General features: G+C 54.1%; 1 protein-coding gene across 2 annotated transcripts in view; it reads left to right on the forward strand.

Annotated features, from left to right (window-relative positions):
• Window positions 1-17,319, forward strand: part of MEGF11 (multiple EGF like domains 11) — a 286,338-nt gene that overhangs the window by 48,239 nt on the left and 220,780 nt on the right. For both annotated transcript variants that reach the window (XM_032593616.1, XM_030317888.1), the window contains exons 2-4: window positions 7,947-8,052; window positions 12,298-12,399; window positions 16,626-16,726. In XM_032593616.1, the coding sequence (XP_032449507.1) occupies window positions 7,947-8,052; window positions 12,298-12,399; window positions 16,626-16,726 (309 nt within the window). The remainder of the gene's footprint in view (window positions 1-7,946; window positions 8,053-12,297; window positions 12,400-16,625; window positions 16,727-17,319) is intronic.

The raw sequence follows: 17,319 nt of genomic DNA on the forward strand, positions 1-17,319 counted from the left end.
GGCACCTGCGGGGTTGTTACGCATTGATCCCCGCAAAGGTCTCTGATATCCCATCACACTTGCCTGAGGCTTCCTGCCAGGGAAAGGCTTCAGTGCTTTGAATTAAGCCACATCCTGGGTCCACGGCCCTGTCACAGCCGTTCCCACACACCCTCCAGCAAGTATTTGGTGGTCTTGGGGCAGGGGCCTGCCTGAGTCATCTTTGTGTCCACAGTGACTGGCAAGTGTTCAATAAACGTGTGCTCGGTAGTTGAAAGATGAGATCCGTCTTGACAATTGAACAGCAAAGATGGACCCAGTAGTCACCGAATACATACAGCCAAGCCTAGATTTTCCACTGAGGGTTTTTCCATCAGTGTCTTTTTTTTTTTTTTTTTTTCCCTCTCCAGCTCCTTAGAAATTCTAGAAGTCGGAATTCTAGAGTTGGACGGATCTTTGAGGTGGGGGAATATGGGTTGAGAGGAAACGAGTATTTTACTGGGTACCTTCCATGTGCCAGAATCGGGGCCAAATGCTTTACCTGCTGACTCATTCATATCCTAACAGTGCGGTGAAGTTGACGGTGCCTGATGTGGTCCCTGTAAAACACTCAGCCCTAAGGCAGGTGAATGATTTTATCCAGGTTGCACAGCCAGTGACGTGGAGTCAGGATTTGAACAACGTCAGTCTGGCTTCGCTATCCCTTTCACGTGAGCTCTGCCCCCTGTGTGTCATGTGACCTTGAACCAGCCACCCGGTGACAGTTCCCCCTCCTGGGGGACGAGGCGTTGGACAGTTGAAGCTCCCAGGTCTCGGTGCCTGTTCTAATACCGTGTGGCTTGTTGTTTAGTCGGTCATCCTCACCTCAGCCTACGTGGGACCCTTGATTTTCCAATGGCGGTGATTCTCCAGGGCCCTGTCCCCTAGTGCGCCTTCCTATCCAGGCACCTGTGCTTGCATCCTGTAGTCCGAGAAATGTTTTTTCAGAGCGGGCAAGGAATGGGATAGTCTCCTTGGGGCTGTATGGCCCTGAGGGACTGACTTATCTTTGGGGGTTGTGTGGACGGAGCCATGATTTCAAGCCAGGGCACATGGGACTCGCATGGTTCCAAGAGAACCCTGTGGCCCTGGGAGGCGTTGGGGGAGAGAAGTAGAGCAGGCCTGGGGAGGGTGGGCTGGGAGGGGCAGGCGGCCTCGGGGCTGGCCAAGCCAGCTGAGTGCTCCCTGATTTGCAGAGAAATGGAAAGATGGAGATAATGGCTTTGTGAGAAATGAAATGGCCTAAGAACACAGATAAGTTTTCTCCCTTCATCTTTGGAGGGGCTGGAGGCTGGGGGAGCCTCTGCTGCCTGTTTGGGAAGGGAAGGATTGAGGGCCCAGAACACAGAGGCTGCACCCAGTGGGGGAGGAAGGGGGTGCTTTATCAGCTCAGCAGTTTCCGCATCCCCCCCACTTCCCCCTCCCTTGGGATATGCTGTGATTTCTCTCCGAGCCTGGCTGATGCCACGGCCGCTTGGTCTATAGGGCTTAAGGGCGCAGGGGACAGGACAGTCTTTTTGACCCTGATGAATGGTAGGCCTCCGTGGTGCCATTTTCAGGATTTGCAGCCTGAGGCTTCCTGGGCAAGGAGAAAGTAGAATTTATCGGGGCGGTTGAGCCCATACTCCAAGGAGGACGTTTACCATGTCTTTGCAATCCTCTCTGATTTATCCCAGTGGGCAGGCACCTGGCAGGGTCTCCTTGTTGGCACTGGGAATTTCTGCTGCACTCCTAACTGTCAGGGAATCACTCTTTTGGAGATTAAGAGCTGTGGATTTATTTTGAAAACTTTTTTTCTTTTTAAATGCAGAGAGATTAGAAAGCCTTCGGGCATAAGCCCGGCCCCTGGTGGGATTGCTGGAGGGCAGGAGGCCTCATCAAGGCAAAGGGTGAAGCCTCTTAATTATGGGCGGAGCTCAGCTCTGCTTTTCATCTCACATTAATCAGACCCCAGCAAGGCCAGTAAATAGAGAGGGGCCTGGGGACTGGGAACCGGCTCGGAGATCCGTGGGCAGATGAGGGGGAAGGCCTGCCAGACAGGATGATAACCTTGGTATTTGCCCCTCTGAGTGCAAACTTGGCTTTTTGTTTTGTTTTATTCAGGAAAAAAAAAAGAGAGAGAGATAGAGAAGCGTGTGTATTTATGTGTGTGTGTGTGTTCTATAAATAGAAGATAGAAATCTCTCTTTCTATACCCACATGCTGGGAGGGATGTGAGGCGTTTGCTTTATCAGTTCCAGTTCGGGGGTTGCTTCTGCTGCTTCCCGAGTCTGAAAGCGCCTTTTCATGAGGCGCTCGGAATACGTCAGTCCCAAGTTGCAGCTTGAGCTATTGAGGAGGCTTCAATGCCCGCCTTGTGCTGGTCCCTGGAGCAGATGTACCCCCGCGCTGGTGGGGTGGCCCAGGCGGGAGGCTTTGAGTCACTCTCAGGATGTCACCGTGCTCCCTGTATCCACTGCCAACAGATTGATGTCTCCGCGGTGCACTGTTAACGCAGTGTGGAATGCCCCGTGCCGTATATGACCTGCCATTGGGACAGATCTTTGGTGGCCTCTGTCAGGCCAGACACAAGCAATGTGCCCTGAGGCTTGGGCTGGCCGAGAGGCTGGGAGATGCGCTTAGCTGAAGAGTCAATAATGGGTTGACGAGGGGTATTGAGCCCTCTCCACGTGCAGGCAGGTGCTCTGGGTGCTGAGGACGACATGCACGCGCCAGACCCCAGCCTCTGTCCTCATGATGGGTGTCCTAAAAGTGTGCTATCAAGGGAGGGAAAACGATGCACAGGTTCTACGGCCCAGAGGGAAGAGTGGCGGCCACATCTGGATGTCTTAAATAGAAAAAGAGCAATTTCCAAAGCTACAAATAACTGATCAGCAGTGTAGAGCAGGGGCAAGCGCGAGCACCTGTGTGTCCCTCTCCCACTCGGTGCCTATGACAGGCATTACTAATCGATCATGGCACGCTTTCCCACTCCACCCCTGTTTCTCAGTGTTGCATTCCAAGCAGCCACTACCGATCGATGCCCAGTGTTGTACAAGTGGAAACCTCCCAGGACCCACAGACTAGCGCCTAGCCACCGCCACCCCCGCCCCCACTGCAAATTTGTTGGGGACGAAGGGCTCCCTGGAAGAGACTGGGATGGACAGAGAGCAGGTTCCAGGTACGTGGACCAGGCTTCCGTGTCCAAGATTTCGGCACAGTCAGGAGGACTAGGCAGGTGGTGGAAGCAAAGCAGGTGGGGGAGGATTTTTGCACAGATGGACTGTGAGGTCATAGCAACTGATCCTGGGGCAGAGGCCATCTGTTTGTCTGTCTGGCCTCTGCCCTAGTTTTATGCATCTTGGCTGATGTGAGCAGCTGGTGTCTGGCCAGAGATTCAGGCTGGACTCTAGGGGCGCCCGCGATGCCAGGACCCTGGGCAGGAGGCGCAGGCCTCCCGAGGACGCTGCCGTCTCTAAGGTCTGCCCAGCCTGCAGGGCTGACCCAGACTGGAACATAAGCCTGGCTGGGAGGAGGGGTCCTTTGCTACGATGTCAGTGTCTCTTAGGTTACCCAGTGGCAGGTCCCCTTAACACCACGTGCCAGGCACAGGGGGCCCTCAAGTGTTAGAATAAACAAATGAATACCATCTCTAAGGATGCAGGCTGATAGGAGCAGGGCTTCCTTCACACTTGCCCTTAATGGAGGGGAGCAGAGTTTTCCAAATGGACCTCTGAGGACCTCTGCTCCTAGCGCATTGACTAGAAGGGGTTGTAGGGAAAACACTGGATCAAACAAAGTAAAAGCCGGTCTCTTTACTCGGGGTCTTCTCAGGGCCTGAGATACACTGGGAGAGTTAAGATGCGGGCATAAGCGTGCAGCATTTCCTGAACTAACTCACTTGTGGAAAGCTCTGGGAGATTTCTATCAGTGGCTCGTGGGACTAGTGTTCCACAGAACCCTGGTTTGGGAAACACCTCCCAAAGCTGCCCCCCCACGGCCCCCACGGCTCCGCAACGTCATCTCTCTGCTGCCTCCAGCGCCATGGAACATTCCTGCCTCCCCGTGCGCTTGCTAATGCTGTGCCTGCCGCCGAAATGCCCTCTCTCTTCCCCGCCCTCTCTCCGTGTTCTGTCCATCTTAAGTCCCGGCCGCTCCACAGAGTCTCCCACGGGCCCCCCAGGGGGACTTCACCGCTTGCCGCTTTATCTCCTCAAAGAGATGGCAGCTGACGCATGCTATTTCTTTGTGTCCACGGTGTAGCCCAGGTCCAGCCGGTGGTGTTCCAGGAGGGCACGGTTGACCAGTTCAGGCGGGGGGCAGGTGTGCAGACTCATCTCCCAGCCACCTTCTCTCCCCTGCAGCCTCCTACTTGGCTCACTGGGTGCGAAGCAGCCAGACCCCACAGTCAGGGAGGAAATTTCTCCATCGCTGGAACCTCAACTCTCTTCCTCTGCTCCTTAATATGCAGGGAGCATGGACAAGAGGGAAGGGAACCAGCTGATCTATTTACATGTTCTCTTGCTCCCAAGTGAAACCAGGGGCATTTTCTTATTTAATTATTAATGCCCTAAATCAGATGGTGCCCGATACGTTAACCTCTGTCACTCCGAATGGAGTCGGCCTAATAACCACTGCGGCAGCATTGATTTTCCCTCAGTCATCTTGTGAGCATATGTCTTTGGGATCCAGCCTCTTGAGAGCGAGAGCCCCGGGAAGCCCCGTTAACGTGCATGGCGAGGGGTTTGCCCGCATGTGGGGGTGGCTCCCTTCTGGCTTCTCTCCACTCTGCCTCAAGTGAAGTGTCTGAGATGAGTAGAAAGCTTCTTCTTTGTCTTTTTTTTTTTTTTTTAAATACTTCTCAGAGAGAGAGAGAGAGGGACAGAGCAGGAGTAGGGGAGGGGCAGAGAGAGAGGGAGATAAAAAATCCGAAGCAGGCTCCAGGCTCCGAGCTGTCAGCACAGAGCCCGACGCGGGGCTCAAACCCACAAACCGCTAGATCATGACCTGAGCCGAGGTCGGCCGCCCAATCAACTGAGCCACCCAGGTGCCCCTAGAAATACTTCTTCTAAAACCAGTTACCAAGAGGAACTGACTGATCTGACCTAGGACTCGACCCCGCCTTTGAGGCGTTATGCGACACAAGAAGAACACAGGCTGGAAAAGCTGTCCATGTGAGATGGGACTTGGTAAGCGCTGGGCCGCATGGCCCAGACTCTAAGCTCTGTGAGTGTAGCGTGCCTGGCACCCAGTAGGTGCTCAGGCCCTGAAGGGGAGGAGGGGCTGGAGCCTGAGCTGGACCTCGAGTTGACGGTACTTGCACGTGTAAAGTTGACAATGTCGGGGGGTTGAGGACGAGGGGGCCAGTGGGAACAAAGAAAAGAGCAGGAGAGACCAGTGTGGCCCAGGGCGGGAAGTGTGGGTGATAAGGTCGCATCTTGTAGATTGGGCCGGGTTCTGGGAGAAAGCGTGAGTGTGAGGGAACCTGAGGGGAGCCTTCCACGCTCAGGCTGGCCATCCTTGGCCGTCCTTCTCAGCTCCCTTCCCACACTTCCACAGAGGCAGACTTGGCCTCAGATGGGGGACCACGTGGATGCTGGTGGCAGGGCTGTTCAAGGGTTGGGTGCGAATCCCCCCTGCTCTGCTGGCCTTCACGCCACAACACGGACAGAGGAGAGAGGCCGCCGAGCTGCCTGGGTCCTTGTCTCCTCTTCCTGGGTGCTTATCCAAACACCCGTTCCTGCCCCCACCCCCTCCTCTATGCCCCAATATCCGGTGGGAGGCAGCTAAACTGCCCTGCCCAGATCGGACTCAGGGAGGAGGTTTTCAGGAACATTTGGAAAGATGTCCCAAATTCTCCAGCTCCCCCCATCCCCCACTCCTCTCCTGTCACCATGGATCCAAAGGGGCCAGAGGGACACTCTCCTCTAATCCAGGTGGCTTTATCCTTTGATGTTCTAAGCTTCCTAAGTTTGAAGATGCGGTCGGGAGGTCCTCTCAGGAGATCGCTGTAGATTACAGGAGTGACCAAATTAATGAGACAGGGCTGTGGAGAGAACTAGAACGAGGCATTCTCGGCCGCTGGCATCCTGACTCTGTGCCTTTGGGAGCACCGTGTCGCTTCCATTGTTCCTTGATTTAATTTATCTGATGGCTGATCAGTCCCCCTTGCCCTGGAAGATGATTCTTCTCCTACACGAGTCTCCCTAAAACATGATGCCACGTCCGGGCAGACTCTTTCTGGGATCGGCTGTGGTTCCTCTTCTCAGAGGGGAATGGGCTGAAACGCCCTGTGGCCTCAGTGCTGCGTGGGCTCCAGGCTGTGCCCAGCTCTCTGTGGAGAGGCCCCTTGGGGCCCCGAGGACGTAGGGGGGGAGTGAGTGGGGAGGGGAGAAGAGTGGCTGTGGCCTGCGTACTCCTGGACTTTGCAAATTGAGTGGGAACACCAGAATTGCTTTTCTCTTTCCTAACTGATTTCCAAAATACGTGTAGCCAGATTGTTTTCAGATCTCAAACAGAAAAGCCTCATTAATCATTAATTTGGACCCCCACAGTTGTGCAGAACTTGTGACAATTTGTTTATCTTTGAAGGAGCTGCTAAGAAGGAGTTTAGTGAGGAAATTACTGGGGATGGGGAGGAGAGCATTTAACCTTTCACGAAGAAAGACAGGAGCTCTCTTTAGCTTCCCTCCGGGTACAGATGGGGGTGTGTGTGACATCCCTGTCACTCTTGTCTGTCCCTGAGTAGGGTGAGTACTTCCTCATCGGTGAGCTCAGGGCCAATGGACTGGATCCTCAACCATTTCAAGCCTGGGGACCCCTTTCCAACATCAAAATATTTTCTATACCATCCCCGCCCCCAGTTATTAGCAACTGCGTTTTTTAGTGTGTCAGACGGAGAAGAAAAGCTACTCTGAATTCAGTAAAGCTTTTAAGCAAATCACGATAGCATCTGTGTACACATGAAAAATAGTGCTATCTTTCTGAGCCACAGTGTTCATTCATTTTAGAGCTGATGTTTGAGCACATATGAATTCCAGCTCCCCGGGGCGAGTTTCCCTCCCCCTTTGCCCCCAACCCCCCCACCCCCGCCCCCGGAGGTGGGAGCCCTGGACAGTTCTCTAAGGCTGTAGGGTCGTGGGGTCCTGGAGCCAGGGCGGGAAGGAGCCTGGGGAGTTGACATCTGTGTAGGTACACTTGACACCTGCCACAGGCTGTCACTTCAGGGGCCTGGATCAAACTCTATGAGCTGCTTCCTCAAAGCCCCTCACCAGGCCTTCGTCCCTCGGTGGGAGTGATGTGTGCATCAGTGTGGGAGTCAGAGACTGATACCCCATAGCAGCAAGAGAAGCAAGGTCCAGCCTTCTGGGTGGTCTGGAAGGATTTTCCCAGCTCAGCTTCCCAGCTCTGGCCACAGTAGACACCTTTCTTCTCTTTCCTTTTTGCAGGAAGGAGTAGGGAGAGAATTGGATGCTCCAAGCATACCAGAGATGAGGGAGAACGGGCAGAGGGAGGACATTGCGTTTAAAGATCAGGGGTTCTTCGTCCGAGGATGGGCTCAGGGGCCTGAGGACACCCCGGTATCGCAGCCAAATGTTGTGCGTGTGGGCATTTTTCTGGGGAGAAGTTCTTGAACTTTCCGGAGATTCTCAAAGGAGTTCCACGAGCCAAAAAAACTTTCAGAAGCTCTGGCCTGGAATTTCAACTTTTCCCTGACTCAGGCTTCCCACTCCCCGGTTACTCAGAGCTGGTGAAGTGTTGCTGTGTAGTCAAAGCCCGCGAGTGTGAAATATCAAATGCTCATTACATGACGTTGGGGGGAAACTTAGTCTGCTTAGCAAGTCTATTTTGTTGTTTCGTGTGAGAAGTCTCCGTGCCAAACAGATGCCCGGGAAAACGGTCTGATTAATGACGCTGCTTCCTTTGTCCCCTCCCCCAACCCCCCACAGGGCCCGGGATGGCACTCTCGGTGACAGGGCTCACTGTCTTCTCTCTCCTGCAAACTGCCCTCTCCCTGAACCCCGAGGACCCCAACGTGTGCAGCCACTGGGAGAGGTAAGATGTGGATCTCAGATGTCCAGGCACTCCCCGAGGGCCTCACCCTGGGCTTGGCACTGTTGGGACAAAAGCGGAGTCGGGAGGTACAGAAGCTGCCCACCGTGGGCCTGTGGTCCAGCTGGGGACACAGCACAGACGCTGGAAGACAGGACAAAGAAGTATGGATTCTGTCTGGGACTCAGGGCTGTGGGAGGGGGTTGACTTAGTGATGCAGTGTGATAGATGACAATGAACTCCGGTCCCTCCCCGCACTGGCCCTCCCTGACCATTTTCCAGAGGCCCAGCGGGGCTCAGTGCCCGTCCACAGGCAGGTGGGGTGCGGTGAGTGACCGCAATCCAGATGTGCTATTCTCCGATGCTGAGATGCCGTTGCTGCTGCTTCCCGCCTGGTGTGGGCAGGAGGGGACCAGGGGAAGAGCGGCCCGGGGCCTCTGCAGAAGAGCTGGCTGCATCCTGGCTGCAGCACTGGGTCCGTGGGGAATGGGCCAGGGCCCTGCAGACAGCCTGACTTTGAAGTACAAGGTTAAAGTATTGATTTTGGTGAGCAGAAAGATAGTGACTGGAGACCCAATCAGGAAAAACCGAATTAAACCCTGGAATTGATTGGCCGCACTGACCAGGACGACTCTGCCACTTAGATGTTAATAAATCAAATGAATAAAATTAAGATGAGGTCCCGGTGGGGGAGGCAGATGGTAGAGGACAGGCGAGTGGGGCTGGCCGTGCTCCGTGCTTGCGAGGGTGAATGTCCCGGCCCCACGACAGGGAAAGGCACCCCCCGCCCAGGCCACCCCAGGCCCTGGAGGGATGAGGGTCTGGGGGTGCAGAGGGAGTGCCCCTACGCCAGCATGCGCATGTGCGGCAGTGACTGGGCGCTCTGTGGGGGTCCCCACAGAGTCCGCTGGAGCAAACCGACATCTGTTAGGTGCAGTGGGAAGAACACAAGGTCTGTAATGAGAGGACCTTGGTTCACTCCAGTCTGTCACCTGGCAGCTGTAGGACTTTGGGGCAGCGTCTGAACCAGCCTGAGGCTGCTTCCCCACTGTCAAGTGGGGAGAATAATTACCCTGGCCTCACAGGCACGTTGGAGGATCGGGGTACCAGTGTCACGAAAGGGCTTTCGCGACCGCAAAGGTCGATTGTTGTCTTTTCTTGGTGACGCCTCTGGCTTTGCAGGAACCGGTTCTCACAGACTTTAAAGCACATCGGGCTCACCGGAGGTGGGCATGGAAAACGGAGTGTTCTGGGTCCTGGCCCCGGAGACTCTGATTCTACAGGTCTGGGGTAGAGCCTAGGGATATGCATTTTTCATAAGCTTTCCACATGGCTCTGAGGTGACTCAGGCTTCTTGCCCTTCTGGTCTTGGTGAATTTAAACCTTTCTTTCCCAGAGGGTGAGAGAGCTGTCAGGTGAAGTTGCACACTAGCCTCCCTGGTTGACGGATCCCAGCCTCGACAGCCCCCTACTATCCACGTGATCCGAGGCCGAGACATAGTTGCTTCCTGAGGATGGCTGTGCTATGTCCCCACCTCCAGGATACCTCCTCCCGTCTGCCCTTCTCTGCCTTCCCCAGCTCCTCTAACTGGGCCCTCTCCTCCAGGGAGCCTTCCCTGATGGCAGGGCCCATCCTCACTTCCCTCTTCTGAGTCCCAACTGTGGATCTGTTCAAATTGAAACCAAATTCTCTAATTTCCTAACCGCCCCCCCCCCCACCCTCCCCGCGACATTAATAAACTGGGAATAGGAAAATACTCTGAACTGAGCTTGCACTGAGCTGGCATTTCAGGCTGATTGGGCTATCAGCAGAGGTGATCATTTGATGGGAGGACAAGGACAGACCCTATGGCTAAAGTGAGGTCTGGGGGCCCCTGGTGCTTCTCCAACCCTTAAGGGGGAGGAGGCCTCGCAGACAGTGCCCCATGACACCGGGCGCCTTCTTCTTCTTGGCTTGCCCACCTGAGCTCCACTGCGTACTACATATGGACAGATTTAGTCTGCATCATTCCGGAAACACGCCCTGGTCCCCAGAGACCGCTTAGGGAGACTTTCTCAGCTGGATTAGTGCTTCTGGCGGGCTCCTTGTTAATTATGCCCCTCCACCATAAAACCCAGCGGAAAGACCTCCCCGGGCTGGTAAAGCCCAGTTCTACAAGATTAATCTGGTCCCTCATTAGCATATTGGCAAGCGAGCGTGTTAAACCGCCCAGCCATGAAACCAGGGACACACTCTTCGCCCCAGGAGACTTGGAATTGATTCAAGGTCTCACTGCCAGACTCACTCAGCCCAGGGGACCCCCTGCAGAACTGGGACCGTTCCCCCCATGATACTCTCCTCACCTGTCTGTCGGGCTGATGCCTCTTCTCTGAGCACCCACTGTCTGTGTCGGGACGGGAAGGGGTGCCTGAGTCCCCGAGTGCGTAGCCAAGGTGGGGAGCCCATTCTTCGTGTGGTCTTGCTCCTCCTCTCCCTGCCACAGCCAGGGAGGAAATACCTCAATGTGTAGCACAGGAGGTGAACCATTGCAGTCGTATAGCAATGGTGGCCAGCGTCTATTGGACGCTTATGGTGCACCCATTAAAAATTTTACGTGTGTTATCTTGTGCTGACAATTTTACTTGTTATCTTACTTTACCTTCCCACCACCCTGAGAGATGGACACTCTTGTTGCCTTTCTTCGTCCTCACAGTAACTGCGCGAAGTCCTTGGCAGTATTTGCCATGGATTTACAGGTGAGGAAACGGAGCCTTCCGTGAGTTACATGTCTGAGGACGTGCGGCTAACGAGTGACAGGGTTCGAAGGTGACCCGGAGCCCACGCACGCTTATCCAGTCATTCTTCTGCCCTAAGTGAGGTAGTCAGTAGCCCTGTGGGAGCATAGGATCGTGGACTTTCAGAGTTGGAAGGGGCCCGTGGGAGGTCAGGGGTAGGTGCCGAGCTGCCTCCGTGTCCCCGAGCCTGGAGATGTAAAAGGGTTTGGCCCATGTCTGCGCAGATGTGTGCCTCTGTCTCCGATTGCTGCTTGCCGGCTGATAGAGGCTCAGCAGGGGCCCTCATATCCTCAGTGCTTCAAAGAGCCGGAGAATTTCCCAGCACCCCGAGTCCCTGGGCCTTGCTGACTGCTCCTGGCCCCGCTTTCTGAATTTTAGATCTTTGACCTTTCGGGCATCAGAGAGCCTGCTGTGGACCCACTCGGGGAGCTGGCCTGCTCAGCCCCCTTGCAAGCAAACCAAGAGCTTCCTCAGGCAAAGCAGACGGGCTTTTATAGCCTGGATCTAGCCATCTGGCCCAGGTCAGTGAGCCGTCTGGGGGGAAGCGGTGAGGAATACCAACCTACATAAAAATGAATTCCTGAAGTCTCAGCTGGGGCCCTCTCCCAGCCTGCACAGCAAGGATGAATCTTCCCTTCAGCATCCCGGCTCGACCGCCTTTTCATACAACTCCCGGCAGGGGCGGGCAGGTAGAAAGACATATGGGTCAGGCTGAGATCCGCCCCCCTCTGTGACTTCTACCCACCGTTCGGGTTTACAGCCAGCAGGCAGGATAACGAGGTACTACTTGGATTAGGGGATCTGGGGCATGTCCTTGATGCTCCCCCCGCTATCCCGGAGACAAAAGAGAGCGGAAGGTAAGTGACCTTGGGGAGGTCACTTGGTCTCTGTGATGTTCATTGTCCCTGTTTGTAAAATGAGGCTAGCAGTGCCACCTGTCTTAGAAGATTGTGAGGATTAAAATGGACTCAAACACTTAACACAGGGCCTTTAATGAGTATTCGCAGTTATCGGTACCAGCTGCGTGGCCCGGGCAACCGGCCTCTCCCTGAGCCTTAGTCTTTTTCAGCTGTGAAATGGGACCACTTTGCTATAAGGATCGGCTTCCCTGTAGACGCTTTGAAAACCGTAAAGATCCGCACAAAGTATTTTGAAACTTGTTGGCTCTGCCTTCCAGAGCCACGTAGAATAAACCTAAACTCTGCTTCGGTCGTTCTCTGATAAATGAACTGGAATTTCAGAAAATGAACCGGGCCCAAGGGCAATAAGGGATGTGCCTTGGATCCAGCCTGGGGTCGGGGAGGTTTGATTGCTGAGGGCATGCAGGGCAGGAGGAGGATAGCGGGGTGAGGGGAGGTTTGAGCCCCTGGACACGTGGCTGTGGGCCCGGCTCCCCCGGGGAAGGAGACCCCATACCAGCTCAGCCTCTCAAGTGCTGACCATAGCTTCTTCGTCCTCCCGCCTGACTTTCAGCTATGCGGTGACCGTCCAGGAGTCCTATGCACACCCCTTCGACCAGATCTACTACACGCGGTGCACAGATATCCTCAGCTGGTTCAAGTGCACCAGGCACCGGTGAGTACCTCTCTCGGGGGGTGGGCTGGGGAGGGGGTGCTGGGCCCTCAGAGTGTGGCTTTGTGCCGGGTAGTAAGAGTCTCCTGTAGCAGCTGTAGTCAATGCACTGCCGTCTGAGAGTCCCTGCTGAGGGCTTCTATCTGGCCAGAGAAGCTTATGGGCAGGGTAGGGCAGAAGTGCTAGAGAATTCCTGCCCTGGGGCGTCTCTCACCCAACGAGAGATGGGGAGTTGGTGGATAAATCCCCTGGTTCCCTCACTGGAGGGTAGAGGGGAAAACTTTGAGGCGTATTCTACACATATCCCAGCATACCCTGAATTGGCTGCCTTTTCCACCCTCTTTTTCCCTCTCCCCTCCCAGGGCTTCCTTACATTACCTCCCAAATAAACTCCTTGTCCTTGAATCTTTGCCTCAGGGTCAGCTTCAAGGGGAAATACAACCTAAGACAGAAACCTCAGAGCAGGGGTAGCCCCATGCCAGGGCATCTGGTTTGGAGAACTGAGCTCAGGATAGGACTTGGCACCCCCTCGGCACCTTGGCCAGGCTGCCCATGGGAGACACTCAGTCTAAATGACTGCACGGGGCTCCTGCTCCCTTGTCTGCAGCGCCCCCCGCAGGTCACGCCATTCTCTCATGTTGCTGGGGGAGAGAGGAGAGGAAGGAAGAGAACAGGTTTTGTTGGATAACCCCGGGCAAGCTGCTTTATTTTGGGATTCCCAGGGTACTCATCAAACATACAGTGATCCTTGCCCTGCCTACTCACAGGGTCCAGTGAGGTCAGGGATGTGAAAATACTGGGAAAAATACAGGGGAAGATGGAAAAAAGCGAGCTGTTAGATCCGGGCAAGGTGGCACTATTATCTGAGGGTAAGTGGGGGAATGAGGGGGACGCCATCCCTTAGGTTTCTTTCCTAGTTGCTCAGCATCTGTGTTGGTTTCAGATTCCTTGTGCTTCCTCCTCCTGGGCCTAGTCCCTCTTTGTGGTTTATGCCTAAATCACAGTGGGTAGCAATGTGGCTGGGGAAATTTGCTCTACGCTGAAAAGCCAAAGTCCTGGTTTTCATGTCTGAGCGTAGGACACGATAGCTGCTTTTAAAACCCTTACTGGCTAATTCCAACATCTGGGCCACTTCAGGGTTGGTCTTCATGGGTTGTCTTTTCTTTAATATAAGTGATATTTTCTAGTTTCCTTTTTCTTGAGAGAGCGAGTGAGAGAGAGAGAGAGTGAGAGAGAGCGTGAGTGAGCATGTGTGAGCAGGGAAGGGGCAGAGGGAGAGAGAGAGAAAGAGAGAGACAGAGAGAGAGAGAATCTTAAGTAGGCTCCGTGCCTAGCATGGAGGCCGACACAGGGCTCTATTTCACAACCATAAGTTCATGACCTGAGCCAAAACCAAGAGTCAGACACCTAACTGGCCGAGCCACCCCGGCGCCCCTCCAGTTTCTTCTTATGTCTAGTAATTTTGAATTATATTCTGGGCATTATAAACAGCAGAGACTGTAGAGACTGAGTTCTGTTATGTTCCACCCGAGAGTATTGATTTGTTGTTGTTGTTGTTGTTATTGTTTTGTTTTAGCTATCAGTTAACCTGGCTACAATCAATTTCCCGTTCAGTATTTTTGGTCTTAGCTGGACTGTGTGGGACCTGTCCTCCACACACATAATTCAGGGGCCAGGAGTTTGGACAGAGACTTTTGTAACGAATATGGGGCTTCCTCTTTGCTGTTCTTTTTTCTGAGCGGGGTTTCAATTTTCACTTTTCAAGTTGCTGGACTTGTCTTGTGGTGCTTCAAACCAGTAAGGCCGGGTGCCTTCTCTCTGAATTGTAGCCGTCCGGAGTCCTTGTTGACTGGGTCCTGAACTTGGGCTCACCTTGCCCAGTGTCATTTCCTTTTTCCCGTGTGTATTTCCCTCCAGGATCCACCTTTGTTCTCTCTCTAGCGCCTTCTGGTAGTTGTTTTTTTATATTTCCCCCAGATTTCATAGTTGTTTGCAGGAAGGTTGGCCCAATGGGAGCTAGTCAGCCATTATTACATCCCCTTCCCCTCGCCCTTGACTATGAAATGAGGAGGTGGGGCCCAATGCCCCCTTCCAACTTCCTCAGCTGTGCCAAGGTAGCCGCGTGTGGCCCCAGCCAAAGGTGGAGGCGGAAATAGAAGCCCCGCTCCCTCCGTGAGCCCTGTCAGGCCCTGTGCCAGAGTCAAGTTTGCTCTGAGGTGTGGCTCTGTTGGGTTCTTGGAGGCCAGGGCTACTATCCATCAGCGCCGGGGGGAAGGTGAGTGAGTGGCTGCTTATTAAAATAGGCTGCATTCCTGGAACATGAATTATTTTGCTAAATCATTGAGTCGCCTTGCAGCTTTCCTGATGACCTAGAGTGTGCGTGCTGACAGCTGCACCATCAGTCTGCCTCAGTGCAGAATGGTTTGTTTAAAGGTAGCACCCTTCTCCCGACAGCCTGGGCCCTGGCCCCTTCCCTCTCCTGCTTCCCACCCCGGTGCTGGAAGCAAGCAAGGGTCTCCCAGACCAAAGCCATGGGAGACATCTCCGTCCTGGCAGGCTTTCACGGTGCCAAGACCACCCGCCCCCCGCCACTGGAAGAGCTGAGGGATAAGCCTGTGTGGTACGGCGACCGGGTTGGGTGAAATCTAAGCCAGCCCTACCTCGTTCTTTATCTGAGAGGCCTACACCACCCCTGAAATTGCCAAGAGCTGCCTTCCTGTGCCACGGAAGTAGCCTCACTGTGAGGCCGGCTTACTTCCCATTATGGGCTTTTGACAAAGTAGAATGCCCTTAGTTTACGACATTCCCAAATATCATAGATTTCCCCAGAAGCCCTGCACTGTCATTTGTCATTAAGAGAGGGCTTTAAGGACTGGGAGGGCTGGCCCAGCCTGTGCTATGGGACTCCCTTCCTACGTTGGCCTAACCCTCCATGGAAAGCAGGCTGTAGGCGTCTCCCATGTCTGGTCCCTGATGCTCTGCCCACTGAGGAGGGGTCTGCAGGGAAGGCTCCCCTGGGGTGTTGGTGGGGGAAGTGAAGGGGCTCTGGCTTCAAGGCCCAAGGACTTGGGGTTGAGTCGTAGTCACATGTCATGACCTTGGGGAGTTACTTCCTCTCTCTGACCTTTAATGGCCATTTCAGTCTCTTCCATTTTGACCCTGTGTGTGAGGAAGGGGCTTTGCCTGTCAGTACCCCATTTTGACTCCCTCTTAAGGACTCATTCCACCCACCATCCATTTGCCTGGTCTTCCTCCTCACTCTGGCCTTCCTGTATGGCCAGCCAGCCGCCCTGTGGGAACTGGCACAGGACAATAAGGGAAACCTGGGGGCACTGAAATTAGACTGATTTGGGTTCGAATCTTGGCTCTGAAACTGATCCATTGACCTTGAGCGAGTCATTAGCTTCTCTGAATACCAGTTTTCTCATCCATAAAACAGAAGAGGGATACATAAGACAAGAATAAAAAACCCTAAAAAGGAAATAAAATAAAGGTGACATAGTAATGCTCCCTGCCTCGGGCAGAGAATGGAATGAGATTTCGCCTATAAATCTCTGGCGCAGGAGGAAGTGTCAACATCTGTGTCAGCAGAAGAACGGGAATGCGAGTCTCTGACTTCCAGTCCAGAGTTCCTGCTCCCTGGGCCTTGGTTTCTTCCTCTGCAGAGCCAGCGGTCAGTTCTGAGCCTTCCGAGGGCCGAGGACCTGTTATTTTGGGGTGACGGAGGTTAATCTGCTTCCTGGGACTGAGTCAGACTCGGGGGGCCCTTTGCTGACCCCGTTTTGGTTCTCCAGGTGTGTGGACCAGTCCCTAGGAGGCCGTGAGCAGTGTGCTTGTTGGGGCAGACACTCTCGGGGCCCACACCTCCGGTCTAGGTCACCGTATGAGCTCCTCTGGGGGTTTTTAGGAGAGCCCCTCCACCCCCCGCCCCGGTCACCTTCCACAAGTACCCCAGAAAGTATCTTCCGAAACCCTGTTCGATATCACGCTGAAGAGACCTGGGAAAGTCAGCAGGTGTAGCAAACGCCGCGTCAGTAATACATTCTGCATCACAATGGCCCAGATGCAGCCATCGATTTTTCTTTATTGTGTTCCTTCATATTTGAAGCCGCCATGCATTTTAAAGTAATTATTGAATGGCATCCTCCATGTGGCTTAACACAAATATCATTCTAACGGGAGTGATTGATTTTCAATACTTTCAAGTGGCTTTCTCCCTTGTGCCTTAGGATCAGTTATAAGACGGCGTATCGGCGTGGCCTCCGGACCATGTACCGGCGCAGGTCCCAGTGTTGCCCTGGCTACTACGAGAATGGAGACTTCTGCATACGTACGTAGGGGCCGCCTCTGTTCTGGCCTCACTGGGGTTGGGAGGCGAGGGGAGAGAACAGAGAAGGGAGGTAAGCAGGCCTCAGCCGACCCGAGGGCTCCAGAAGTCCCTGCCTGCTGCTGGCTCTGAGGGGATCACGGGTCTGGTATAAACACATTGCGTGGGATCACATGGGAACACGTGGATCACATGGGATCAATGGAAGCAGGTCAGTTCCAGGCTTCGGTGGGGTGAGGAGAGAAGTGGACCCTTCCGGAGAGGGTGCTCTGAGGAGCAGTGGGGAAGAAGGGCTGAGTGGCTGGCACAGATCTGAAGGGCTCCAGAAGGCTTTGTTGGATGGAAGGAGACTTGAATGGATAAACGGTGACGAGATGGATGAGTGGATGGATGGATGGACGGATGGATAGAGATTGGAAGGGAGGAAGGAAGGCAAGCTGGATCATTGGATAGCAAGACCATAGTACCTAGAAGGAGGATAGCAAGAGTAAGACAGATCACAGGGGGCCGGTTCCAGGAAGTGGGAGGGTTTCCAAAAATGATCAGGAGACACTGAAAACAAGGGGGGTGCATGAAAGACACATGGAACCTCTCCC

This window comes from Lynx canadensis, chromosome B3 (assembly GCF_007474595.2).
Source record: "Lynx canadensis isolate LIC74 chromosome B3, mLynCan4.pri.v2, whole genome shotgun sequence".
NCBI classification, from domain to species: domain Eukaryota; kingdom Metazoa; phylum Chordata; class Mammalia; order Carnivora; family Felidae; genus Lynx; species Lynx canadensis.